The sequence below is a fragment of the Phacochoerus africanus genome, chromosome 16, assembly GCF_016906955.1.
Source record: "Phacochoerus africanus isolate WHEZ1 chromosome 16, ROS_Pafr_v1, whole genome shotgun sequence".
NCBI lineage: Eukaryota > Metazoa > Chordata > Mammalia > Artiodactyla > Suidae > Phacochoerus > Phacochoerus africanus.
Window position 1 is genome coordinate 43951331 of NC_062559.1, and position 27762 is coordinate 43979092.

The 27762-nt window shown below is 44.5% G+C and overlaps 1 protein-coding gene across 3 annotated transcripts in view; it reads right to left on the reverse strand.

Moving 5' to 3' along the window:
* Nucleotides 1-27762, reverse strand: part of CREB5 (cAMP responsive element binding protein 5) — a 412742-nt gene that overhangs the window by 127115 nt on the left and 257865 nt on the right. The window contains exon 1 of one of the 3 annotated variants that reach the window (XM_047763737.1): nt 2321-2532. The exons of the other annotated variants lie outside the window; for them this stretch is intronic. Within the exon in view, the coding sequence (XP_047619693.1) occupies nt 2321-2367 (47 nt within the window). The 5' untranslated portion in view covers nt 2368-2532. Of the gene's footprint in view, nt 1-2320; nt 2533-27762 lie in introns of those variants that run through there. 3 annotated transcript variants of the gene reach the window in all.

Genomic DNA, 27762 nt, shown 5'->3' on the forward strand with positions numbered 1-27762 from the left:
AAACCTTGAATTTATGTTAAAATTACCAAAACGTATCAAGGAGTCACAAAATCTTTGGGGGGGGATAAATTATTTAAAAGTACTATTCTGAATATGCAGATGAATATGAGGGCACAAAGCACAGGTGCCTCCTACATTTCAGCATCATTTTACACATCAGAGGGCCTTGTGGGATCTTTTCGACAAGTTGACTGCGTTGATGGGCCTTCCTTTCTATTCCGCCTTTCTTTGGGACATACTTACCCAGGTAATTATCTCTCACTGAGGACTCCTCGCAGGTTGCATGTGGAAACTAAGGATTTCACAAGAGGAGCGTTCATGCCAAAATGCGAAAAACAAAAAGCTAGCTTCAAAGTGGGGAAAGACACGTTCCCCTTCACCCTCCCCAGCTCGTGTCTTTCTTGAATTCAAATGTACTTTTCGCTGAAAGGCTGTGCCAAATACCTTTTAGCAAAACTTTTACAGAACACGGACACAGACACAGAACTTTCAAGCTGGAAGGGACTTCCGAGGTCACCTTAGATTGGTTCCACACGGGGTGGGGGTAGGGGGGGCTGGTTGCCCACTTTGTCTGCTCTGTCATCTTGAAATGATGCTTTAAGGGACTCGCTCAAGGTCATCAGGCTTAGCACTCAGGCCTCCTGACCTCCGCCACAGCACGCTGTTTCTTCCCCACTTTCCTCCCCCCTCCATCTCTGTCCACCCCCCTGCCCCTGATAAAAGGAGAGAGGGGAGAAGACCCATAAAAAGTCATGATTAGTTATATCCCGAGCGTGCATTAAATACATAAACAGAAACACCTTTCGGGTACATGCTCCGTGCCTCACTCTGCATCCAGCTGTATGATGATCAAAGCTAACTGAGTCAGAGACGTTTGGAAGTAGCCACGAGTCAGGGTAGACTCTCTCCCTGAACTGGCCCTCCAGGTGTGGAGGCCTTCAGCTGACAACTATCTAATAATGCTGGGTGGTTTCAGAAAGCATTGGGCCCAGACCGAGCATCATGGCACTAAATACATTTATGAAACGCACAGAAACGTGGTAATAATTTCCAAAACGTAACAGTCTCTCTCTCTCTGGGTATCCTGGATCCTTAAAGCATCAAGAACACCATCGCCTGTCCCTCACTCCATTTGTTTCCTGTTAATTCCTTCCTCACAAATATTAACTAGCTGTTTCTAGACCAATCAGTCCGGAAGTTTTCATCATCTCTCCCTTGACCGCAGAGTATCATCTTGGAAAATAATTCAAGAACATACACGTTTTAAAGTTAGCACTGGATTAAGTTCATTGGCATGTGAAAAAACAGAAAGTTAAAATTAACTGCAGCTAACGTGAGCTGAACAGATAGGCGAAGGGCTGTAGCTGCTTTGGGGAGCATCATCTATTATGTGAAAAAGCGACAGTACAGTCTTGAGAAGAAACACAGTGGCACAACTCTTTCTACTCAGCACGGCACACCAAAGAGTTTTCCAGGCATTTGCAATTCACCAGTTTCCCTCAAAAGCCACCCCCCACTCCCACCGTCACTTCACTTCCTTCGACCTTTTACGAAAAGACAACCCTTTTGAGCCATTTCAGAAAGAAAGAGGGAGAGAATCCTGGTGGAAAATAATACACAGCTGTGATAATATCACTTTTTTTTCAAACACCATAATATAGTTTTACTTTTAATAATAAAAGATAAAAAAGGGGCGTCTGTGAATAATTAGAGATTGTAGTCTGAAGCCAGTTACAGTCCCTGCAATTGATAATAAACTGAAAACCCCTTGAGAGCAGGTAAATGCTTTGCAACCCTGACCCCCTGGCTCTCACATTACTTAACTACCCTGCGGTTCTTGCATTACATCACCATTCAAGCGATTGGTTCCTGCATTTTAACTCTCTCCCTGTCTCCTCCGATTAGGAGCGACACCGCAGCGAAGAAACTTCGCCCAAGAGTTTGCTCCTTCTCACTTCGCTTTTTCTGTGTGGCCCTTTTGCGCCTGTCCCTCCGGCTCGCTCCGATTTTTTTTTTTTTTTTTTTTTTTTTTTTGCGTGTGTGCCCAACCCAGCCTCCGTTCAACTCATGCAGGTTGCCGTTACTGGAACAAAAACTCTGATCCAAGTGAAAAGAAATGCCTCTTCGGGACCAGAAGAGGAGCGGAGGGGCTGGGGGAAGAGGAGAAGGAAGGAGTGGAGAAACAAAGACGGGCAGGAAGGGTGGGGGGGACAGGAGGAGGAGGAGGAGGACGAAGACTCCAGGAAAGAAGGCAGTAGGGACCACCCCCCCCCCCAAAATCTATAAAATCGGGAGAAAGAAAATAAAATTAAAAACAAACCTCATGGACATCACTGAGGCTGAATTCCCTCCTGAGGTGCAGAACATGAGAGCTGTGGAATGAGTGTGTGTAGAATTTGAGCCAAAGCTTAACTAGCCTGAGTGAGTCACATCCTTCCCACTTGATTCCAGGCCAAGCGATGATGTCATGAGCTGGCCCTTCTCTAGCGCCCGGCTCGGCTCGCTCACTCTCTTTCTCCTGGGCTCGCCCTCCTCCCCCTTCTCCTTTTTAGCTCCGTGCTGGTGAAGTCACCATTTAAATCTGGCAGAACTGAAGCAAAAACTTCAATGTAACCAAAACAGCCCCAGGCCGAGTTCCAGACTCAGGGAGCCTGAGTGGTGCAATTGCCCTTAGAAACCAGTAAACAGAGCAGGGAAACAGTACCGCCTGGGGCTGGCCCAACAGCTGCCTGGGACGCAGACAGGGACCCGGGAGTTGTGCAGGCAGGGATCCACTGGTTCCGATTAAGAAAAAAAAAAAAAAAAAAAGTCCTTGAGTTTGGAGGAGGGGGAGTCACAGGGGAGACACACGCAAGAGGCGGAGGCGAAGGGGTCAAAGAGCGGATTGGGGGAAGGACGGAGCAGGAGTAACCGAGACAGGTCACCAGCCCAGGCTTTTCTTCAGAACCAGGTGACACGTTTCCATGGCCCACGGCTCTTTTTTTCCTGGAGCTGGATGGGATTTTCTGTTGCTGAGTGCCAACCACCAGCCCTCCAGAGATGCGTCGCCTCTGACCTCCCTGTCAACAAGGGCAAACCCGCTTCTGGGCCAAATCCAGCCCTCCAGAGGGGGAGATCAGTCACTGCTCCCTTGGCCCAGGTGGGCTGCTCTTCTACATGCAGAAGGGGGAAAACAAAAAACAAAAACAAAAAACCCCTCGTGACTCAACACAGAGCTTGGCTTCCTGAGATTAGCCTCCACTCTCAGGTGAGTTGTCAAAATGAAGACAAGCTATGGTGAGTTCCCCCAACGGCTGGGGGAGCATCGGGGAGAGGGGATGCTGACTGTGAGTTTTTCAAACACTGGGAGAACAAACCCTAAGAGTGTGTCTCTTTTTTAATTACAGAGGGAGGAAAAACAGCCTGGGGTGGCGGGGTGGGGGGGTGGGGTGGGGGTGGGGGAAGGGAGTCAAACATTATCCTTCACCAATGACTGTGAAGTCCTTTTAATTGTGGAATTCTGGTCCTCACGTCACTCCTCTCCTGCTGGGGGACTTTTCACCAGGACAGTCCAGACCCTGGGTGGCTTGGTTAGCAAGGTCTTTTTAAACTTTCTCTCCTCTCCGTTTTCTCTCCCCCCTCACCCTTAATGCCTCCTTCAGAAAGAAAAAAAATAAAAAATTAAAAAAAAAATGGGAAGTTCGCTAGAATTTTTTTTAAATACCACAAAAGCAGAAGACAGGCATGGCATCGCATTTTTTTTTTTTTAACTATGTGTGGCTTTTGCCAGCGTCAATTGCCACTCCTGGCTTTTGTGATCAGTGACTTCAGTAGGTGATACAAGCCCTGATCTGTTTGCAGGGTGCCAGGCAGAGAAGATCCCAGCTTCTAAACCTGCTTTCAGAGAAATCTCTTAGCTTAAGAAAGATACCTGCTGCCATCGGCCAGGGCTGTTGCTCATCCGGGTGCCTTGGGATTTCAATCAGAGCTTTAGGGAACATCATCAAACTCAGGGCGAAAGAGTTAAAAAGCCAGGTTCTCCCAACGGTCTTCCTGACCCGGGGGGCTGGGGTGGGGAAGAGCTCTCTTTCCCAGTCTGCCCTGGGGCACGACATCCCCAATTGACGCTGATGCCACAGTTGCTCCAGTGACACCTTTATCAAGGCAGGCAGCTCTGAATTAGAGGTGATCAGCCATAATTACAGCTGGCGCCACCAAAGCCCGTGGCCTGACAGCGGCAAATGTGGTTGTTATAAAGTTTGGTCCACCATGTCAGTGGCCTGTATAACTCACTTACGTCTGACTCGCCAAGCAGCTATTGATTTTTCTTCTGATGCAGCGAATAAATAAAACAAAATCTTGCCTCGGAGCCTACCAGCCTTTCCACTTCAAGAAAGGATGACAAGATTTTATAAAAATGACTTTCGCCTTTTTAGAAAAGCCTCTGACCATGTGGGCTAATACAAAGCTAAGGGCTTTCACTTTTCCTTCTCTATGCCCTAAAAATCTCCTTAGATTTCATATGGAAATGTTATTATTTTAGGCATATCAAAATGGATATGCAATACAGCTTTCTAAATTGGCATCTTCCTGTAACCACAGGGGGAAATACTTTATATAGGACTTTTTCTTAGAATGTATCCCAGGGGCTGGGTGAGGCTGCTACTCAGTGGGCTCCTGCTTCTTCTTTTTTCTTTTCTTTTTTTTTTCCCCCCCAGCGATGTAGGCAAAAGGGACCCTATGCTGTAGGTAAAGATTATGTAAAGATCTGTTTCCTTTGCCTTCCTTGGAAAGTAACAAAGAAGACTGCAGTTTGGGGCAAGGCCAGGTACAGACCTGTCATGAGACACCCCAGCACCTCTGCTCCTGCCGGGAGGAGGAAGAGGCCAAGAGATTCCAGGGTGGTGAGGGTGCCTCTGGTCAGGGACTGATGGGGCCAGTGGGTTCAGGGCTTCTAGCCAAACTCCGAGAACTCTGTAGCTGATGAAGATGCCACTGAGCCAACAACACGTGGGCCACACGGACACTCCAGTAAACCTTTTTTGTTGGGCTGGCCGGAGTCGGAACCCACGTCAGAGTTCAAAGGGGTCTGAGTATTTACATGTGCACTTGGCTTCCGAACATAACAGTGGCCCCTTCCCCGCCATTCCAGGCATTTTCACTGGCTGTTGGGTTTCTCCCCCCCTCCCCCGCCCGGGCCCCAAAAAGAAACCCTGCTTTTCTCTTTCCCTTCCTGTGAGCCGTTAATGATAGAGAATATCCTGTTCCCAAAAGGAAATTCCCCCTCTGACTCAAGAGCTTCCTTTTTCATCCTTTGGACCCTCTGGTCGCCTCCCCCACCCCGTGCGGCCCCTCCGTGTGTCCTTGCTGCTCTTCTGAAGAAGGGGGCTTTGCAGATCCGAGTTGTAAGATGCTGTAATTCCAGTGGGAGCCTTCTTAGAAGTAGCCCCTGGCCAACAGGCGAGGCCTCCAGATTAGCTGGCTTGCTCAGGAATGCGTACAACACCCTCCTTTCCGAACGTGTCATCCTTGGGGAGAGGGTGGTGGGTACCGCACCGCGCAGCTGTTCGGTGTAACTCACGTCCTCTCAGCTCCTGATGAAATGTTCGGCTCCGAAGAAGTGAAAAACCCCTGAGATTTGAGCTCAGAGTTCAGAATGCGTTTGGGCTATCTCCAAAACACCCCACTAGAAAAGCACAACGTGGATTGCGGGACCGAAGGGCACCAGAGCCACGTCGAGGCCCCTCTGTGTGCCCGGGTGAATTTCTGAGCGCAGATACATTATGGAAACACACAGCAAATACAAGAGATGCTAATCATCCTTCCTAGACAGAGCTGATTTTTTTTTTTTCCTTTTCAGTTGGACTTTAGTCTCCTCAAGGAAAAGCATATCATCTTCTTTCAGACATTGTTTTTAAAATTTAACCCACGATTCCTACAGTCCCAGGGGAGTTGGAGGGGCCAGATAATTTCAGAGTTAAATAAGCTCTAATGACTATCACATGTACCCAGGCATAAACCTAGTATTAAAAATTATTCAGAAAAAAAGTGGCATCTCTTCCTTTTTTAATTTACAATAACCATCCAGGTGGTTTTCTAAGGCCTCCTTTGCAAATTGCTTCCAGCGAACCTTCCGGTCACAGACCACTGCACACCCACGTGGTGTCATTCAGCCCTCCCTTCAACTTGGGTGTCCTGCGCTTCCGTAGTGGACAGAGGCTGAGGGGCTGTCTGGGTCAATCCGTGCAGCATGATCCTAAACTGTGTGCCAGTGGGATTCACTAGTTTGGATGGTTGGGGCTGCTCTAATCAGCTCCCGGTCCTAACAGGGAGAAAGCAAGAGAGTGGTCAGTCCTTGCTTTCTTCTGTCTTGTACCTGCTGTAATCCCTATACCCCAGCTCAGGCTCCTAGAACCCTCAGGCAACTCGCTGGCCTTCCTGTGTCAAAACCTATTTTTGATGTTCTGAAGTGGCAATGTTTACTGTGACAGGCAAAAGAATGCATTTCTAATGATGGAGGCATCAGGAAGCCTCAGGAGTAGGTATTGGAAGAGCCCTTTGATCAGCCTTAAAATAGTATCCTCAATTCTGCCTACCTAAATGCTTTTTTTCCACCTAGCTTCTCCCACTTTAAAATGCGTATGTCATTGCATCACTCGAACCCATCCCCATAGCAGAAAGGCAGCTGACATTCAATGAAAAATGAATGAGCGAATGAATAAACTCCTCGGCTCTGGCACTACCTTTTCCGTGAACACCTGGCAGGACCACCAGGCTTGGGTAGGCGTGTCCATTCCTCTGAGCCCCCATGGCATCCTGGACCAGATTCTACTCCAGCAATAAGCCAGTTATGGAAAGTGCCCACTGCCATGCCTGTCTTTCTAGGAGTCCTTAGCTTCCTCAGGGCAGCCGATTCACCTTGGCATCCCTAGCACTTAGTAAGCACCTGACTCCCACACAGTAGGCCCTCAAGCAATGTGTCTGAACCTGAAGGGGTGGCTGCATAAGCTGCTCAGTCTTCCCTGCATCTTCTCCCTCCTAGCAGTCCTTTTCCCCTTTTGCACTCTCACTACAGTTCTTCTGTGGCTGCCTTAAGATCTGGAGCGTCTAGAAAACCTAGAAAAACAATATAAAGCAATCCTAGGAAATGTACCGGTTGGCCTTGCCATTTCTCCTCCAAGGGCCTTAGAATTCTTCTTGCTCCCCATTCCAAAAGCCACATGGCAGCCATGCCAGGATGAGCACCCCAGGGTCTTTGTCATGAGAGCAGCTGACATTAAACGATTTCTGCGTTTCCTACATGAAGCATCCAGAGGAACTGAAACTCGAGGTGAGAGGAACTGGTTTTCTCCTGCTGGTTGGGGTGCCTTTTGCCTGGTTGCTGGGGCACTCTAAGGAAAGGGAGACTGCCACCACGGGACTTACCCATCTCCAAAGAATGGTGGGGTCAGTTCTTTTTTTTTTTTTTTTTTTTTTCCAGTTTCATTGAGAAGTAATTGACCTACATCACTCTCTAAATTTAAGACCTATGCAGAGCATGACGGTCTGACTTACATATACAGTGAAGTGCTTAGGGGGTATCTGTTCTAATCACCAGTTCCTACAACTCAGGGTTAGGGCTACGGGAAGAATGAAAATGGGAGAGGTCCAAACATGGGTGGGTAGAAGAACACACATGGTCCTATCTTAATGGTGTGGCCAGACTGCACGGAATTCATGTTCTGGTCTTGAGGGGACCCAGGATGTGGCATGAACAGGACCAGCTGGGGAACAATCCTGCTCTGCTCAGGAGATGCTGGCATGTGATGGAGTGAGAGAGGCCTCTATGGTGGTCTCTGGGGGTCACCTTGGTTAGGAGAAGTCATCACCAAATTCCCATCATCCCTTTAGAAAAGTGCAGTGACTGGTTCATTTAGGGTGAAGCCAATGGGATGCCCAGGCTTCAAGTTTTTTGGGTTTTTTGCCTTTTTTTTTTAGGGCTGCACTTGTGGCATATGGAGGTTCCCAGGCTAGGGGTCGAATTGGAGCCATAGCTGCCCGTGTATACCACAGCCACAGCAATGCTCATCTGTGACCTATACCACAGCTCAGGGCAACGCCGGATCCTTAACCCACTGAGCAAGGCCAGGGATCGAACCTGCAACCTCATGGTTCCTAGTTGGATTTGGTTCCACTGCACCATGACGGGAACTCCCAGGCTGCAAGATTTAGGGAGGCAGTCACCCCACGGGGCATTCGAGGGCAGGGTGGTGATTATACAAGCCTAAGAGTGGACACCCCACTTGTCCCCAGCCTCCTGCCCGGGTCCAGGCCCTGAGTGGTGAAGCCTTAACAGCTCTCTGTACTTCACGAGCACCAGCAGGACTAGGATCGAAATATCAAGTTCTGGGTCTACCTGGCCAGCTGGGGAGAACACAGTGACCCCTGCAACAGACTGGACTTTCCCTCAGAGGCGTCACTTCCGTCTATCTTTCCGTCTTCTCAATTCCGGGTCTTTGAGCTGGCCATCCTATTTTTCCCACTATGTTTGCTGCTTATGTGAAACAAACGTCTCTATTCTCTCTGTTAGATTTGCGGAAACTGATGTTTTTTCCATTGTTTTGTAGCTATGGTATGTTTCATTGACACATACATATATATATCTATGATATATGCAGAAGCATACAGATGTGCAAAGTACATATACACATGAATGTTTACATACACATACAAGAGATGAACATATATGCGTGTGTGTGTGTGTGTGTGTGTGTGTGTGTGTGTGGTGTCACCCTTTGCCATCATTTACTGAGCACATATTCTGCGCTGTGCATCGTGTTAGGTGTCCCACAGATGTTAATTCTTTTAATTTTTCAGGAACGCTATGAAATAGGCACTTTCATTATCCCCGTTTTATGGATGAAGAAACTGACCCATGGGATTTAGTAACTGCCTGAAAGCCACAGTGGAGATGACACTTGAATTAAAGCTGTCTGATGCCAAAGTCGGGAGTGTGACCGTGACACCTCACTATTTCATACCAGTGCACTCGCACTGCTCTTCCCGGAGACCTGGGTTAACCTGCATGTTCCCAGCCATCAGGAGAGGAAATGTGGGTCTTAGGAGATTCAGGAGGGGAGAAGTAGGCAGAGAAAACCGGAAACTCTTTATGGTTTAACATCAGAAAGTGAGAAATGGAAGTCCCTCTCTCAGGTCATAGGACGAGGCTGCCTGCCTCATACCCCTCACCTGGTCTTCTCTTCCTCATTATCGCAGCTGAAATCTCATCAGGGGCCGCACCCTGATCCAACACTGCCAAGTCCATACTTACAGCCCTCCTAGAGCCCTCACGCCGCTGGTTTCCGAGGCTCCTTTTCTTGCTGGGTTTCCCCATTTCAAGGGGAGGGAAATGCGTGCCTGCTAGAACCTGAGCATCGTTGTTTACTGAGAACCCCGATCTGGAATGTTACCCTTTGCATATTTTCAATTCAAACACTGGGGTGTCTCTTTCTGAATATCCCCCCCGCCCCCACCCCGCCAAATACTTTGCAGTTGCACCAAAAAAACCCTTCTGGAAAAGATGGCTTACTTGTTTGGATAAAAGCTCCCAAACCATACGTTCAGAGCTGTTTTCATTGTTAAACATTTTAAAATGAAAAAAAAAAAAGAAGACGACCCTGCAAAAGTGAGAATGAGTTTGAAGAGGTTTGGAGGGTATTAGAAATAAGAAGGAAGGCTTAAACATGGGAATTCTATTTGTGGCTGTTTTTCCTTTCACAGAGATTCCAGCTCCAGGGCTCTGCGTGTCTTTAATAACTGACCTCCCTTTACTCTGAGCAGAGAGGTTCACCAGCACTGGGTGTTCTGCAAGAGAATGAACCCTCTAACACTCTTGCCTGGAGGGGATGAGAAGAATATATTTTTTTAAACCCCAAACATGAAGCTCTTGGGCCTTCCAAATGAAATTATCTATGTTTTTATTAACAGAGCCCCTGAGTTAAAAAGTTGGTTTTGATAAGAGAGAATCAATGAAAGAGAAAACTGCTGACATAATATTTGGGTTTCCAAACCCACTTCCACATTCTGCTGTCCCTGGTCTCAGGCCTGTGCATGACAGTGGTGCCTGTATTCACACCAGAAATGCCAGGCAGAAAGGTGCAGTTAACCCTGCCTTGCATACTGCGATTCCGACCTCAATTAAGAAAACCATCACAGGGATGCTTTCACAGGCATGGGTATGAGTTCCTGTCCTTCTCAATGTGCCTGTATGATTCATAAATACCTTAGTCTTGTCCTCTCCATTCTTCTGAGAGGGAAAGCCACTATTAGGATGCCCAAGGGGTCTTTAGGTTTGGCTATAAAAGATTTTAAATTTCTCATTCTTCATAAGCTTTAGAATTCCTCTGCCATGAATAGAAATAGGAAGGAAAGAGAGATTCAAGCACCCTCTGGGCCAGTCAGGGTGCCCAGGGCTCCTACCCAAACTGGAAAGCACACTTTTAAGTTGCTTGGAACACACCTTTCATGCATATGAGCCATGATCCTCCCTGAGAATTTCACGACAGCTGGGAACCCGGCTTTTAACCTTGGACCTCAGGTGAAAAATCCTCAAGGCAAAAAAACAAAAAACAAAAACACACTTTCTTTGTATGAAACTTCAATCTATGCCCTTTTACAGGGAAAGTAAAGCAGGCAGGGACAGGTGAATCCCAATCCTTTAAAGGCTACCCCCCAGCCAGGCGCCATCACCAACCAGCAGACCAGGGTCTTTTTCTAGCTCAGTGGTTCTCAGGTGTGGTGCTCCTGAGAACAGGTTAAAACACAGCTTCTCAAGCGCTACCTCAAAAAGTTTAACAGCCAAGATGGGGACGAAGGGAATGTATTACAAAGCAAAACGCTCCAGAGATTCTGATGCTAGTGCTCCGCAGACCACACTTGAAGAAAGGCTGCATTCGAAGTGGTCATCCTTGGTCATGGAAATACCACAAACAAATGAACTAGGGAAGAGAAAAACTGTTTGTTTACATGTGTATTTTCCCTGCCGTTCAGGGTCTAAAGGAGCTGCAATTTTTTAAAGGGAAAAAGCAGAATAATTGGCCCTAAAATGATCAAGCCTTTAGAAAAGGGCTTCTCCAAAACAGGACGCCTAAAAAGGGATGGAAAGAAAACATCTGTGTTCCCAGTAACACAACGCCGTCTAAATGGTCGATGGAATTATGGTCTCCAGGACCCCCGATAAGATTAGGGTTTCCTGACCTGCGGCTGGCTTAGCAAGGCATGTCTCTCCTATGTTTACTATCAATGCTTCCAGATATTTACTTTGCAATACTTCCAGTCTTCTAACGACAACCACAGGGAGGGCACTTCAGGGAGGGGAAGGGAATAGTAGTGGTAACTGAAGCGTAAGTCTCATGGTACCAGCCCACCCGCACCTTTGGCCCGACTTGGTTATCTTCCAGAACGTTCACTGAACGTGCGGTCCTGGTTCGGTACACCACAGAAGCCCACGGAATTCTGCACAGAGTCTCCTTCTCTGGTGTTCTTCACCCAGCACTTTTTCCAAAGGATGTTGTACAACTTTTTTCAGAAGTCTTTCATCTTTAACCTTGTAAAGTGCCAGTCCATCCGCAAACCCAAAAGCAAGAGAGACCGATGAAGGGGAATGAGGATCAGGACCCGTGAGTCATCAAGGGCTGCATCTGCTCTAAGTGGGAATTAAATGTCTGAATTACAATGATGCTCCTTGTAATTTCTGCTAGACCAACTCTCTGCCATATTAATATGGTCACGGCACCACTAAAGAGACACCACCCGCCTGCCCAGGGGACAGACAGGAGGAAAAACCTTGGTAGGTGCTGAATGTCTGGGAAATAAGGCTGTCACAGGAGGTAGCAATGTTCTAAGAGATAAAGGGCAGGGAACATCAAAAATAATGACGGTGACGCCAAAAGCAAAGCGGTGTCTTAAGCATTTCTTTGGTGACTTACCACCCTTCTAGCCAGGGGCCATCATGCCCCTTCCATTCAGACAACTGATGAAGCTTTTTACATCCATTGACTTAGAGAAGCCTCCTGTTGACAAGAAGAGGAAGGCCTCCAAGATTTGGGGAACAAAGAGATACTGTTTGTTATTAATGACTCTAATCTTTGAATGAAATAGTTTGGGGGTAGTAGCCACCGTCTCTAAACTCCTTTCAGAACGGAATAGTCTATAATGGCCGGCAAACTGCCCTTTCCATTTGGTAGGAAAAAATGTCCTTCTGGCTGATTTCTCATAGTTGAACCCAGAGTCGTCCATGTCTCAAATCTGAGCTGCCTGTTGAGTGTGTGAGCGCATGCGAACCTTATTCCAAACTGAAACAGTATCCTTGGTGCAAGGTTGCACAGGGTAGCACAATTTTGCAAGGTTAGATGGTTTTGAGTCTGGAAGGCCCCATAACTCAGTCTGGGGCAACTTCATATTAATTTGTCAAAGTTGCTGTTATTGTAACAAAGGCTATTTGGTGTTACCTGATATCTCTTGGCCTGGCCAAACCTCAGCAAAATTGAGATCCTTTTGTTTCTCTCTCATCTCCCCTTTCGATATCTCTGTGGACATTTCCTGATGCCCTTTTGTTCTTCGCTGGTTTCAAGTCATCTCACAAAAGATTTTAGCTGATAAAGGCAACTGTACTGCATAATATATACCAAGAACCCAAGGAAACACAAAGCCACAAGGTCTCATGATGGTACTGGAGGCACTAGGACAGAAAATGGGAGGCAGGTGATTTGGTAGAAGGATGCTGAGGAATCTTAGGTTATAGATTTCAGAGAAACTGCAGAAAGCAAAACCAACAAGGTCTCAGACTTCAGGGAAACAGCATTCTAATGGGTGGAAAGAGAGGATAAACAAGTAAACAACACACAAATAATTACAGATAGTGATAACAGCTATGAAGTAAACAAAGCCTGGTGATGAGGTGGGATATTGGCTGTAGTGAAATCTTTTATTTATTTATTTTTTTTCAGGGCCACACTTAAGGCATATAGAAGTTTCCAGGCTAAGGGTCCAGTCGGAGCTGCAACTGCTGGCTGGGATCACGTGGAATCAGAGCTGGGTCTGGGACCTACACCACAGCTCACAGAAATGCCGGATCCCCAACCCACTGAGTGAGGCCAGGGATTGAACCCATGTCCTCATGGATGCTAGTAGGGTTCATTACCGCTGAGCCACAACAGGAACTCCAGGGAAGTCTTTTAGATGAGGTGTTCAGGGAAGTTTGCTCCAAAAAGACGACATTTTTACCTAAGAAGCAAATAATGAGCTACAGAGGGGTAGGTATAGGTATGGACGAGAAAGTATTCAAGAGAACAAACTGGATTGATCTCCCAGGACAGGGAAGGACTGTGTGTGTTTCCTGCATGGAAAGAAAGAAGGCCTCGAGGGAGGGAGAGGGAGAGGGGAAAGAGGCAGGTAGGGGTCTTGAGGACCACAGGACAAGGTTTCTATTTTCTTTTGAGGCAGAGAGAAGCTATTGGTAAATCTAAAGAAGGGAGTGCCCTAAACTGATTTGTATTTGCAAGAAATTGCATTAACCATTGTATGGAAAATGCACCGCCCGAGAGTAATAATTCAAGTCTGGGGAACAGTCGAGAGATTGTGCAATAGTCTGGATGAGTGGCTATGAAGACTGGCACGAGGCTGGTAGCAGAAAATGGGTGAGGAGAGGGCAGAGCCAGGAGGGATGGAAGTGGCGCCAGCTGCACTACCTGAGTCGGCACAGGAGGAAGGAAGAGGAAGCATCAGGGAGGGCTCCGAAATGTTGACCCAATCAAGGGTTGCTATCGGCCTTGAGGAAGAAGACTGGTGTTGTAGATGACTTGGGGAGGGGGAGGGCTTTGCTTTGGACAAGTGAAATCTGAGCTGTCCAGTGACCTACAGATGGAAAAATCAGAAAGGCAGGAAGATCTGAGCTCAGCAGGGCGGTTAAGGCTGAAGATATCCATCAGGAATCAATTCTGATGGACCGTCTTCAAAGCCACAGACTGGGTGAGCCTCAGAACTGAGTCACACAGGCCACCCTTGCAGTAAGAGGTGGGCAGGGCAGGATCAGCTAGTGAGGTGGGAGAAAAATCTGGAAAGAGGCAGAGGAGAGTCTTGATATCAGTATAATAAGTACAATAATCACTTCAGATGACCAGGAAGTACGCATTGGCTAAGAATCACCACCTGTCCAGTCCCTCTTGTGGCCGTGCGCTGCTTAGGAAAAGATTAAAAGGCAACAGAGAGCTGAATCAGAGAATCATGCCTGTCACCTTCCTGCAAGCACCGGGCCCCTTCTCCCCAGGCTCTTAACCATCCAGAAAGAACTCATTGTAGTGAGGAGGACTTGAAGATTTTATTTGCAAGCAGCAAAAGATAAGGAGCTTAAAAAAAAAAAATCCTATCTGGGGGCCAAAGCTTTTCAATACCCTCTGCCCGGGTACCTTCCCCTTTTATAATTCGCTGTTCCCAAGGGAGTTAAAACATGGCTCTCACACCCAGATAAATATGTGTAGTTTTTATTAGCAAGAGATAAACTTCCTGTCAACAAGGGCTTCTGCTTTATCCAATACCAGTGTTGAGATTTAGCAGAAATGAGAAAATTGAAATTATCCATGAGCATTAGATGGAGACCTTCTTTTGTCTCAAAGGCTCAGGAGCTAGATTAAAAAGAAAATCCTAATAAAAAGAAAGAAAGAAAGAAAGAAAGAAAGAAAGAAAGAAAGAAAGAAAGAAAGAAAGAAAGAAAAAGAAAATCCTACAAAAATGTTTTTAAACAATAAACTTTACTAATGTATGTGATTTTAATACCTCAAAGACATTTCCAACTTGGAGATGATCCCAGGGGGTTTTGGGAATGTGGGCTGCTCAATAGGTTCTAAAAGCTGCTTTCCAGCAGACATTTTCTAAAGAAAACAAGTATCCTGGGACAAGTTTTAAAACGGGGAGGTCCTTTTGGAATGTGTGATGCTGTCCATTATACTAGACCCGGGAGGCCCCGGATTTTCAAAAAATGGAGACTTGACAAATTTACCACCCCACACTTAAAATCAAATAATACATTTAAAAATTTGAAAGCTAAATGGTGGATGTTTTTATGAAAATCCTTAAGCTGTTCCAGGTAAATCCAAATTTTCCTAAACTGTTGTGGCCTTGGGTCTAAATACATCTGTCCCTCCCCTGCAGATGTGATTTAGAAAGGGCAAAAGGGGGGAGATAGAGGGTGGGTGGGTATTGGGGTACAGGAAGCCTAGGTAATTGTGAGGCCAAGTGCTACAATGTTTAAATGTAGGGGAAAAGCAGAAAAATATGCTACAATTTTCAAAGTATTTGTTACAATACTTTGTATAAATATTGGCACAAAGTATTTGTTACAAATATTTGTTACAACATCAAAGTATTTGATATATTCGTTAAAATACATATTTGTTAAAAACAACCTCATATTTGTTTAAAAAAAAAAACACCTCATAGGGTGTTGGACCATGAAGATGTTGAAGTCCAACTTTCCTCATTTTGCAGGTGAAGAAACTAAAGTATGGAAAAGGGTCATTAGCTCAAAATCACCCTCCGGCCCCCTGCGCATATTTTAGAGCTCTTTCTTTCTTTTACACCCTGGATGGAGGTGGGGGATGCGGAGGGGAGGAGGAGCTGCTGGCATCTCTGGGCTGTAGAGACAGAGTCTCGCTGGGTGATTTTCCTTAATTCGTTCTTGGCTTTGGGCTCTTGGGAGTGGAGGCTGTGCTCTGAACAAGATGTCAGCCGAGGGGCATTGGAAATGGCCCATTGAATCCACAGCTGGGGTCCAGGGCATTTCCCCTTAACTGAGTCAAGACGGCCAGTCTCTGTCAATCAGAATTTATCAGGGCCTATTTCATTGCACATTATTAAATGCCCTGATGTTTTTGTAACCAAATAAATGCATTATGAACAGGACACTTTTCCTGCAGTTCTGTACAACATCCTGGCTCTGTTCTTAGAAGTGGATACAAGGCAATAGGGACTCTGGCCACAATCATGCCAATTTATCTGTTATAAAGCAATCTGTTACCTCATTTAATCCTCCTAGAACTTTTCCCAAGGAGAAAGCTGAGGTCACAAAGGTGTACTGACTAGGCCAAGAGCACACAGAGTTATTAACTAGATCCCAGGTGTTCTGGCATCTTAGTCCAGTGTTTTTTCCCCCATAATTTTTCTCCTTGTCTAGTCTCCTGGATGTGTATTGTTTTATTGCGAAAACTGATTTTTGCATTTGGTTGGCTGTAGTGGCTGGAACTTTTTTCCCCATTCACTATGTAAAATTTGCCATTTTAGAAGTTCTTGTTGTGGTGTGGTGGAAACAACCCCAACTAGTATCCATGAGGATGGGGGTTCAATCCCTGCCCTCGCTCAGTGGGTTGAGGATCTGGCATTGCCATGGCTGTGGTGTAGGCTGGCAGCTATAGCTCCTATTTGACCCCAGTCTGGGAACTTTCATATGGCACAGGTGCAGCTCTAAAAACAAAACAAAACAAAACTAAACAAAATTACCATTTTAACCTTTTTAAAATCTACAGTTCAGTGGCATGCAGTACATGGTTGAACTTTGGAGGGAGGTAGGAAGAACAGGGAAGTGTAATAAAAATTATTATAAACAGCAAAGCTAATCAGGGAGTTTCTGCTGTAGCACAATGGGTTAAGAATCCCACTGCTGTGACCCGGGTCACTGTGGAGGTGCAGGTTTGACTCCTAGCCCCATGCAGTGGGTTAAAGGATCTGGTGTTGCTGCAGCTGCAGCACAGGTAGCTACAGCTCAGATTAATCCCTGGCTCAGGAACTTCCATATGCTGAGAGTGTGACTATTAAAAAACAAACAAACAAACAAAAAAACCTAATCAGTAAATCCTTACTAAATGCTAACCAATGTGCTAGAAGCTAGTTTGCAATTTCTCACTAAACTGTAAAAGCAAATCTTGCTGCAATTCTCATCCTTCTTTCATACATGAAGAAACGAAAGTTCAGAGAGGTTAAGTAACATGCCCAAGATCACACAGCCGGCACGTGGACAGAGTCAAGTCCCAAATCCAGCAGTTGACTAATGCATTCCCACTCTAATCCACCACACCTTGTTGCTTTTCCTTTGAGGCTGCTATTAAAACAGAGAACTGAAAGGCTCGATTCTTCTTCCTTGGCTTCGCTATCAGGGTTTTGAACCTTCCCATGCAGACTGGCAACTGAATAACCCAAGTACTATCCGAATCTGAGAAGCACTGGAGCCAGGGAAAAAGACCAAAAGTCTCCTGCTTTTCTCCTGACAATCTGCAAAATTCAGATTGCTGTTTTCATTAGCAGTGAGATCCTGCTGTGTAGCACTGGGGAACTATGTCTAGTCACTTAGGATGGAGCATGATAATGTGAGAAAAAAGAATGTATACATGTATGTGTGACTGGGTCACCTTGCTGTACAGTAGAAAATTGACAGAACACTGTAAACCAGCTAGAATGGAAAAAAAAAAACATTACATTAAAAAAAAAAAAGATTGCTGTCTTCTAGTTGAAGCTAGCAACATCTAAGACTGGCCCAGGATACCCAAACCATGCTTATGCTAAAGCTAATTGTAAGAGAGCCTCCATTTTTTGGAAAAAGACCATGAAAAGCAGGAAACATATTTCTACATAGGAAGTGTCTGAATTCATTTCGAAATAAATGTCATTAAATAACTCAAGCAATCTAGTACACGCTTTTGGATAAGAGGCTGTGGTAGGAAATGTAATTATAACTTCATCAGCAAAGCAGGCTGCTACAGACTGGTGGAAATCACACAGGCACATGGTGTAAATATGCACATGCCTGCCTATTTCTATATTAGCGAACTTCTGTTGTTTGGGCTTGTATAGATCTGTCCTCTCGGGCTTTTTAGATGGCACATGGGAGATAGGAGGAATTAAAAACAAACTTTGAACAGTTACTTCATATCAGCTACATATTTCCTCATGCTCCCCTCTGGATACAGGTTTTTGTGGATGAAATCTGTTTATATTATGCTGGGTGAACTGTCAGCCTCTCTTAATCCGCATTAATGACTACAGAAAATATTTCCAAGGACAGAAACCTAATAGCCCCTAGGATTCCCAGCTCAGGTGGAGGTCCGCTGACAGCATCTATGAAAAGGTAGTGAACTCAAACAGGCACTTTTCAAATGAGGTGCCAACTGGTCTTAAAAACATTTTACAGTTAATGCATCAACATGCATCTTTTCGTATGCAGCAGAGAATATTCAGAATGACATCAAGAGGGACAACTGGTCAAAGAAAACAAGAAAAGAAGCCCCCCAGGAGCTGGGACTCCACACAGGGGCTGGTGCTTGGGTCCCCAGAGCTGCCCTCGGCTTCCAGCGGAGAGGTACATCCTTATGCAGGCACAGGAAGAAGCAGGCCCCAGGAGCAGGTGAAATTACAGAAACAAAGATTCTTGACACAGGAAACAGACTTCCAGAGCTTAGGGCAAAACAACAAATGCTTTACTTCTGTTCTAGGAGCTTGGCTTGTAGCCACAACCAAACCCTCCCCTGACGCCCCTGATGCGAGGGTCCTGTGTTGGAGATTAAGTCCCTAGTGGTGTTTTGTTCTTGTTTCTTTTTATTTTGAAATAATCTTCAGAAGAGTTGCAAAGATAATCCAGAGCCTTCCCAGATGTCCCTCATGGTTTTCCCTAATGTTCACATTTTATTGAACCCTGGCACATTGATCAAAACTAAGAAACTCACACTGGTGCGATACTGTTGACTCAGTTACAGACTTCATCATCTTTTTCACTAATTTCTCTTCTTCACCAGGATACCACCATAATGCGGCTTATGTAATTTTATTCCCTTGCTCAAAAAATAAGCTCTCAATTGCTAACAGGAGCAAAGTGTTCTGCAGTTATTTGGTTGCATCCTATATTTTTAGAATCATCTGCCACAATTCACCAACATATAGTTTATAAGGTTTGGTTAGAGCCAAATCGGACATGTTGCTTTCTCTCAATATAATATATCCCAATCTTTCTTACACCTCCAACTTTGCTCATGGTGTTTCCTCTGCTAGAAACATCTTCCAGGGCCTCATGGTTTTATCCTTTCTTTAAGGCTCAAAACAAGTGCTTTCTACTTCAATAAAATGTTCCTGGTGCCTCAAGTCAGAGGTGCTTTTTGTCATTTTTTTTAAAATAAATGATATATATTTTCTTCTTCTCCTCCTTCTCCTTCTTGCCACACCTGTAGCATATGGAAGTTCCCAGGCTAGGAATCAAATCAGAACAGCAGTTGCCAGTCTACATACACCACAGCCACAGCCTCACCAGATCCGAACTGCATCTGTGACCTACACTGCAGCTTGTGGCCATGGTAGATCCTTAACCCTCTGAGTGAGGCCAGCGATCCAGCCTGCATCCTCATGGATGCTAGTTGGGATCTTAAGCCACTGAGCCCTGATGGGCACTCCTCAGACGTATTCTTGCTGGCCTAAGGATCACTGGTGGGCAGTACTGGTGCACTGCTTGTGCAGCATCCTGAGGGTACCACCAAATGGGACATCAGAGCAGGGCAAGATGGAGGGTATGACCAAGGCAGCTGAGGTCAGAAAGACAGGAGGCCCTGATCCCTGTAAGATGGAGATAACGGGAGTCCCTGGATGTAAGTACTGCAGTGAATTTGAAAAGAAACTTCACACTCTCACCCACTGGAGTGCTTGAGGCACAACAACAGAATGAGGCTCTGATATAGACTGAAATCATACCATAAAAATAATATAAAAAGATCAGGTTATTTCCTTCTTTCCATGACTTTAATTGGAATAAAGTCTGTTTTCACCCAAACTCTTGTTTACAGGCAATCCTAAATCTTTGTAAACTTTCTCTTGTTTTAATTTTTGTGTTTTGTCCTCCTTTTCTTAGGATGTCAAAGGTTATAAGAAATAATTTTTTTTCTTCTGTAGCCACTTTAGGGGAAAACATACAAATATTCCTGACTATAGCAATTGTATTATACTTCTATAATTCTACATTCATATTTGCATAATTACAATAGAATTTTGTATAGTTACCAATATATGATAAACATGACTACTAAAAAAGAAAGTTTGACATATCCAGAGATGTTTTCAAAACTCAGACAATGAAAAGGAATGTATGACGTGATCTCTCATATTGGAATGCAGAACACTGATTTTTTTTTTCCTGCAAATGAAAAGATGTGATTTGCTTTTTATTAGTTTTCTTACATATCTTTTAGCATTAAGTTAGTAAAGAAATTTAATAAAAACCGAACAGTATAAAGTGAGATCATGCTTTAGACATAGGAAGGAAAACATCAGGAATTTTCTTTATATATCCTCACAATGAATTCTGAAATAAGTAGAGCTTAATAGAGATTCAAACAGGATATAACCTGACTGTAGAACATTTTATGAAAAAGTTTTGATTTTTGTATATGACTATGCAATGTTCCAGGCTGGGGAAATTATGCAAGAAGACATATGATTAACTTAATGTGACCAAAAGGCAGACATGCAGTTTTTAAACCTTTAATTATCTTATTCACTGTAACTTCTTTTAAAAGGCAAAGCAAAAGTTTAGAAAAAAAAAAACAACTATTGATAAGAACTGAGTATTTACCAGTTGCAGTTTTTAAAAAGTCTAACACATCCCTCAAATAAAAGTACAAATGTGGATTAATTTAAACTCCATTGAACAGATATTTGTTTTTGTTTCCTGGGCTTTGTCATCTTGGGGAGATGGGCTGGATGTGACTTCAAAAACAACTGTATAGAAAAATGTTTATTTTATTTGCAAACTTAGAAATATTTTGCAAACTTACAAATAAACAGAACAAATTCTTCTCTTATGTAACACTGAGAAGGTTTTTTTTCTAACTGTTTAATCTTTTTTTCTTTTCTTTCTCTTTTTTTTTTAAACATCATCCAATAGGATTTACTTAGAAAATGATTCCTATCCCAAAGAAAATATTTAGGCAGATTTATTCATATCCTTGGTTTAATATGGATAGAAGTAGTCTAAGCGTATTTCATTGAAGAAAGGAAATATATCCACAGTTCCTTTTACATATTAGCAAGTGCTTTTGACTCCTCAAACCCCAAAACATTCTATATGTTTAAGAATTTATACAACCACTATGGAAAACAGTATGGAGGTACCTCAGGAAACCAAATATAGAGCTATCACATGATCCAGCAATTCCTCTGCCGGGCATATATCTGGACAAAACTCTCACTGAAAAAAGGTACATGTACCCCTATGTTCTCAGCAGCACTATTCACAATAGCCAAGACATGGAAACAACCTAAATGTCCATTGACAAATGAATAGATTAAGATGATATGGTACGTATACACAATGGAATATTACTCAGTCATAAAAAGACAAACTAATACCATTTGCAGCAAAATAGATGGAACTAGAAACTCTCATACTATGCGAAGCCAGAAAGAGAAAGGCAAATACCGTATAATAACACTTATTTGTGGAATCTAAAACACGAAACAGATGATCCTATCTAAAAATAACAAACAAAAAACAGAAACAGATCATGGCCAAGAAGAGCAGACTTGGAGTTCCGCGGTGGGGGGGAGGGGAGAGAGTGGGCTGGATGGGGGTTTGGGGATACAAACTGCTGTATTCGGAATGGATGGGCAATGGGATCCTACTGTACAGCACAGGGAAATGTGTGTGATTGGGTCACTTTGTTGTACAACGGAACTTGATGAAACATTGTAAATCAATGATACTTTAACAAGAATAATTTTAAAAAGATAAAAAAGAATTTAAACACCCTCAAAAGAGCAGTTTCTAGAGAAGGTCATGGTAGCATTTTAACTGACTTCAACAAAGCTTGATAGTAGTTTCAAGCAACTAGAAAGGCAAGGTAAGTGCTAACAGGAACATAAACTAAGCAATAGTATCCTTGACGGCTCTGGCTGGCATTGCAGTGGTCACTCTGGGACTGATCTGGTCCACCCAGTGACAGCATACATCTAAGAACTTTTAGATGGGGCTGTGCAAATCATCTGTGTTTGTTTAGGGTGGATCTTTCAGGGGAAAATCAGAACTTTCTACCAGATCCTAAGAGGATCAGTCCTTGTCTCACTCTCTCCCTCGAAGAGCAGATCCTCAAATCTTGTGGCTGATGACCCACTGGCTCCAAGCATAATTTGTAACAACCAGGTCCCAGAAATCATCAAATAATTAGGGGCGTCCTTGCGAGTTTCTTGACATGGGTTTGGCTTCAGAGGATCACTTATTTCCAGCTTTTGCTGCTCCCATCCCTTCCCTTTCTTTGGGCCACCCCGTGCTCTGACTTTTATTTTAAATTTTTAAAAATCTTAAAAAAAAAAAAAATGAAAAAGAGGCCTTGGACTGATTCTCAAAAAAGCTGCACCTGCATATGTAAAAACCCGTTAACAGCAGGAAAAGAAAGTGATTTGGGACTGACTCAAGGCAGGGAACTACCCACTGAATCATCGCTGACACCTCCAGGGTTTCTTAGGAGGTCTCCCATAAGAACACCGACCTAGCCCAGCCCTGTTTCTTATAAGAGCTTAGCTGAAGGCGGTATGGCCGCCAGCCATATTACTCATTGGGGATATTGAGTCATATACATTTATAAGGGTGGGCACAGAACATGAAATATCCCTAAGGTGTTTTGCAGCTTGAATGATGCTACCAAGCCACAGAGTAATGGAGCTCAACGGCTCACCCCGGGTATAACATGCACGCTTCAGCTTCGCCACATGCGGTTCTTGTTTATCACCTAAACGTTTGGCAACTGCCCCTGGTTCCAACGTTCGCACATTTCCAAATGAGACTGTTTACCATTTTTTGAGAGGCGGAAGTGAAAAAAGAGCGCAAAGTCCGTTTCTGTAGGTGGTTTGGACCATTTGATCCATCACGGGTGGGATGCCCTTTACGTGGGATCACGTATGTGTCTAAAGGTGTAAGAAACATTCTTTGTTGAGACTGAAGACTCGTCTCTTAACTCTACTTAAGTCTAACCTCAGAAGCTAGGTCGTGTCCATAGTAACGTGCATGAGATTCTACTGGGTACCCCTGCCCTGCTTTCCATTCAGGCTGAGCACAATCTGGGAATGGTGGCTTTGCAAGGAGAGGAATATATCTACCTGTTCCTTCAACAACCATTTGCTGACACTTATTGGTCCAAGCCATTCTTCCCCCTCATCCTTCCCGAATTCCTCAAACTTCTCTGTTTCTTTCTCCCACCTTCTTTGAAAAGTCCCTAAATACATTCTTTCAAATTTCATTTAAACTGGAGCATTTGGTAAGTTGATAGTTATAGCATGCTCACAGCTGTGGGAAAACTAACATAAAAAATAACCAGCTCAGAAAAAAAAAAAAATGGCCCATGCACAACATCTTTGAGTTTTTATGTTTTATTAGCAATTCGGACTCATTACTGTTTGGGGGAGGAAGGAAGGGAGGGAGAGAGAGGTTTCTGCAAGTTGTTTCTTTAATATATTAAGCAGAGATTTCCAATCAGGTTTCATGTGACTCTGCCCAGTCCTTTCAGCTGGGCTATAGCAAGGCAGGATATGTTGGCCATGGGCCCCCCATTCTCTTCCACTCAAACCACCCCACCCATGCCTTTCACTCCTCCCCCACCCCCCCCCCCCCTTCGCTGAAATTCATTATCCCACAGCAGAGGTCAAGCTGAGCATTTCATGAAGCTTTCATAGAAAAATGAGATAACCTTCTTATCTCAACTCAGTATGCTCTCTGATCTTTCCTAGCTTTTGTCTTCTTCGTAGTCTTTTGGGCAAAAGCAAGATTACCACTTATTGCTAGCACAGTGTCACTGTAGTTCTGAATTATGACAGTCAGAAAGAGCTGGGCCATATTTAATAGCTTGAGATCACAGACTTCCCTGACACAATATTTAGCCAGGTCTGTCTTTCTTCCAGAACTCTCGTTATTTGTACATGTTGTGTGACTTCTGGGGAGAATATACTATCTCTAAAACTCACTTTTCCTTTCCTTTGCTCTTCCAGTATTAATCACCCCCACCTTCCTGCTCACTCTCCTGAAAAACGCTGCCCGTTTTACTATGAAAAAGCATGAATGTAGACTAAAAGAGTTCTGTTTCTAATCTTTTATGCCTCTTGGTGAATCTTTGGGATATAAAAACAAACTGCGTACTGAAATAGCCTCTGTGGCAAGCCTCAGGAAAATCACCAATTATCACATTTGAGAAAATGTTAAATACACAGGCATCATGTTTTCCAACTCAATTGCTACTCTTTGCCTAGGAACACAGGAAGGAGGATGATGGAAAAGGGGCAGGCACAAGAGGAATCAGAAGAATGAAACAGGAAAATTCATTTATTTAACCCCTTGCTTTCAGAGAAAGGAAGGAAGGTAGGAAGGAAGGGAGAAAGGGAGGGAGGGGGAGCTGGAGGGAGGGAAAGAGAGAGAGAGGAAGGAAAAAATGTGACTTGTAATATTTTTCTCTTTCCATAGGCAGAAACTATTTTTTAAAGCCCTGGAAGGAATTGAAAAGGGAAAAGATTTGGAGTCTGAATTATCAAATCGTACTTGAAGGGGAATTAGCTCAGTGCTCCTTGATATGATACATAGCTGGGAGACGAGAATGTTAATTCCGCCTCCATCAAGGAGATGACTGGTCTGGCTTGTTTTTCATGACAAGGTTGAAAGCTCTCAGAAAGAAAGATATTAGAAACTAAGGAAGCTGACAAGTCCCGTATGATGGGTTTCGAGGCCAGTGCAGCTCTCAATTGAGGTCTGGGACCAGCCGCATCAGCGCCACCTGGGAACCTGTTAGAAATGCAAATCCTTGGGCCCCACTCCAGACCTGCGAATCAGAATCCTTGAGGATGGGGCCCAGGAGTCTGCGCAATTGCCTTCCAGGTAATTCTTCTGCAGGCTGTTTGAGAGGCTCTCTAAACACCCTTCCCCCCAAAGATTTTAGCCTGCACTGGGGAAGGAATCGTTGTTATCCAGCCCTCCTTCGATGAAATAGCAGTAGGACTAAAGCACAAGAAAGAATACAAGACAAGGTGTAAAAGGCCTCATTTCTTGTGAGCAAAGGAAAGACAAGGATAGAAGAAATGAGCACACACACATCCAGAGAGCAGATTCACGGAATCCCTGGAAGAAAAATAAATAACCAGAAATATTTGAGGAGAGACTCCAATCACAGGATGAGAACAGGTGTTCTGTCTCAGAAACCTCCGTCTAGAAGCCAGAGATGGTTCCAACTGGAAAACAGAAATATGGACTCTTAAACCAGGGATTCATGGTCCCATCTTGCTTTAGAGACCCCTCAAGGCTTCACACACAGAGGGGTGGGGAGACATCCCTCCACGTGCTGGCCTATCCACCAAATGGAAATGTGTCAGCAGAGGATTTTACTAATAGAGGAAACTGCGATCTTTCAACCAAACGGATGCTCTCGACATCGACCTTCCTCAGCAGCAAATGAGTATTAACTAGGAAACCTGAGAGTGAAACCCAATGGGCAGACAACTGTTAACTCATAAACCAAAGGCTTTCTCATCCCTTCATTATCCTCCTTGAGAGAAGCAGGGACAGGACTCATCCAGGGCGGAAGGCCCCAGAGACACTTCCTCACACAGCTCACAGCGTGGCGTTCATGAGTCTGCTCCTCAGGGCTGGGGCGTGTGTGTGTGAGCGTGTGTGCGCGTGTGTGCATGTGTGTGTGTGTGTGTGAAAGGGTCATCATTTGCAGGTAAGTGCTTAAATCAAACATCAGAGAGAGATGACAAGTCAGCTTTATGGTTTGGCCCCTAAAGACTTGCTGTGGGGAGCAAAAATCAACAAGCCTGCGCTGTACAGGTTTCAGCGGCCAAGTTTAACCACCGCCATTTCCTGCCGAGGCCGGCACGAGAGCACACTTAGCCACATCGTGTTTGGAACGCCTCTCGGTGCTGGTGTCAAGTGCAGAGCTGCGGTAAAGCCACCTGGTGAGGTCACCCACCATAAGAGCTTTGCAGGTACTCAGGGGCTCTCTGCCTCCCCAAAGGCCAGGCCCTTTAGAACATCTTGTCCAAACCACGTTAAGGTTTTCTTCTCACCTTTTTAATCAGGGCTAGTGGCTCTTCGTGGCCGTCAGGCAGCCTTTCAACTCCCTAGACCATCAGAGGAACAACCTGTCTTTTCTTCTGTTTGCTTCTTTTCATTCGCTCATTGCAATGGTACTCTCTCCTCTAGGGGATGACGGGTCTGCACAGCCAGAAGAGCAGCCCGTTTTCCTGCTGTTCACTAAGGGGCAACCACCTTGTCCCTGGGGCTGGCATGCACAGATCTAATGTGAAATGCACTCATAGGAAACGGATCCAAACAAAGAATTGTGTTTCCCTATTATGTGATGTTTCTGTCCGGGTCAGTTTCCTTTACAGCTGGCGTGTCTGCCTATTACGACAGGAAAGGCAGTGGTCGTTTATAGGGTTTACAATTTTTCTACAACTTTCACCTTAAATCCTCATTATCCTCCCCTTAAAAATAATGTATTAAATTTCCAACTTTGTGTAAATGCAAGAGAGGGTATGACCTGAGTAAGCAGAAGCCCCCGACAAGCCCAGGTGAGTGAGTGCTTGAAAGCTAGAAAGAATCAGAATGAATTTACAAAATCAGTCAACCGTGGCTTACTTAGGAGAAAAACAAAATTCAGAAAATCCCAGAGCTCTCATGAATTCTGTGACTCTGTTTCAATAAAGACAGGGAGTTTTATATATGAAGTTTAGTCTCTCTAAACCTAGTGAATAATTGATGCTGACAGTATGCACACAGCCAAGAGAAAACAGATAATGAGCTAAGAAAAATGTTCTTTCAAACAGATAGAGGGGGAAACAGCTTCCGATGACATGGAGACCAGGTTCCATGGAAGCTGGGGGAGAAGGCTGGGGAAAAGAAGAGAGATTATTTAGAGGAAAATCTTTGTTCCCATTCAGGATATTAATTTAAGAAATATTGAGCATCCAGCAAAAGTGATACCTGTACCACGTAAATAAATATGACATAATAAATGCTATAGGAGCAGAGTTATGTTGTGTCAGGAGAAGGGCCACTGGCACTGGGGCTGAAGAGGAAGGAAGCAATGAAAGAAGGCTTTATTCAAGAGGCAACTCCTGAACTGGGGTTTGGAAACCAGGGAGAAAGGAAGCAGGAGGCAATAAGATCTTGAAGAAAGGGCCATATTTTCTTCTTCATACCTCACCCTCACCCCTACAACTAAGATGAGCCTAGAGCAAAAACTCAATTGAGGCTAGTGAGTGGGTGTTGAAAGGCATTCAGACAGAAGACAGCACCAAAGAAGACGAGGAATTGCCAAAGTGATTGGCATCTTCAAGGCCTGGCAAGTAATGGAGAAAGGCTAAGGGTAGGGTTTGAGGGGAGAGAAAAAGGGGGGAAATAAGCTGAGGTCACACGGTGGAAAAGCTTTGTAGGTAGTGCCAAGGAGGATAGCTTTTTCTCTGGAATTGAGCACTTCCCAGAGTGTGCTGTGGGGACATTGAGTTCCACCGAATTACTAAGAATAAGAATGGGAAGAAGAATGTTGGGAGGAGAGAAGAGGGGGAGACATGAGGTTAAACAAAGTTATCTATCCAGGCATTTTACTGTAAGACTTCTCAGTTTTTAATAAAATAATATTTTACCTGGAAGTCACTGTGGGCAGTACTAGATAGTGGAACTTAGACCTGTTTGTAATTATGCATTTATTTGATTCTTTATCTCAATTTCCAGCAGGGCATGGA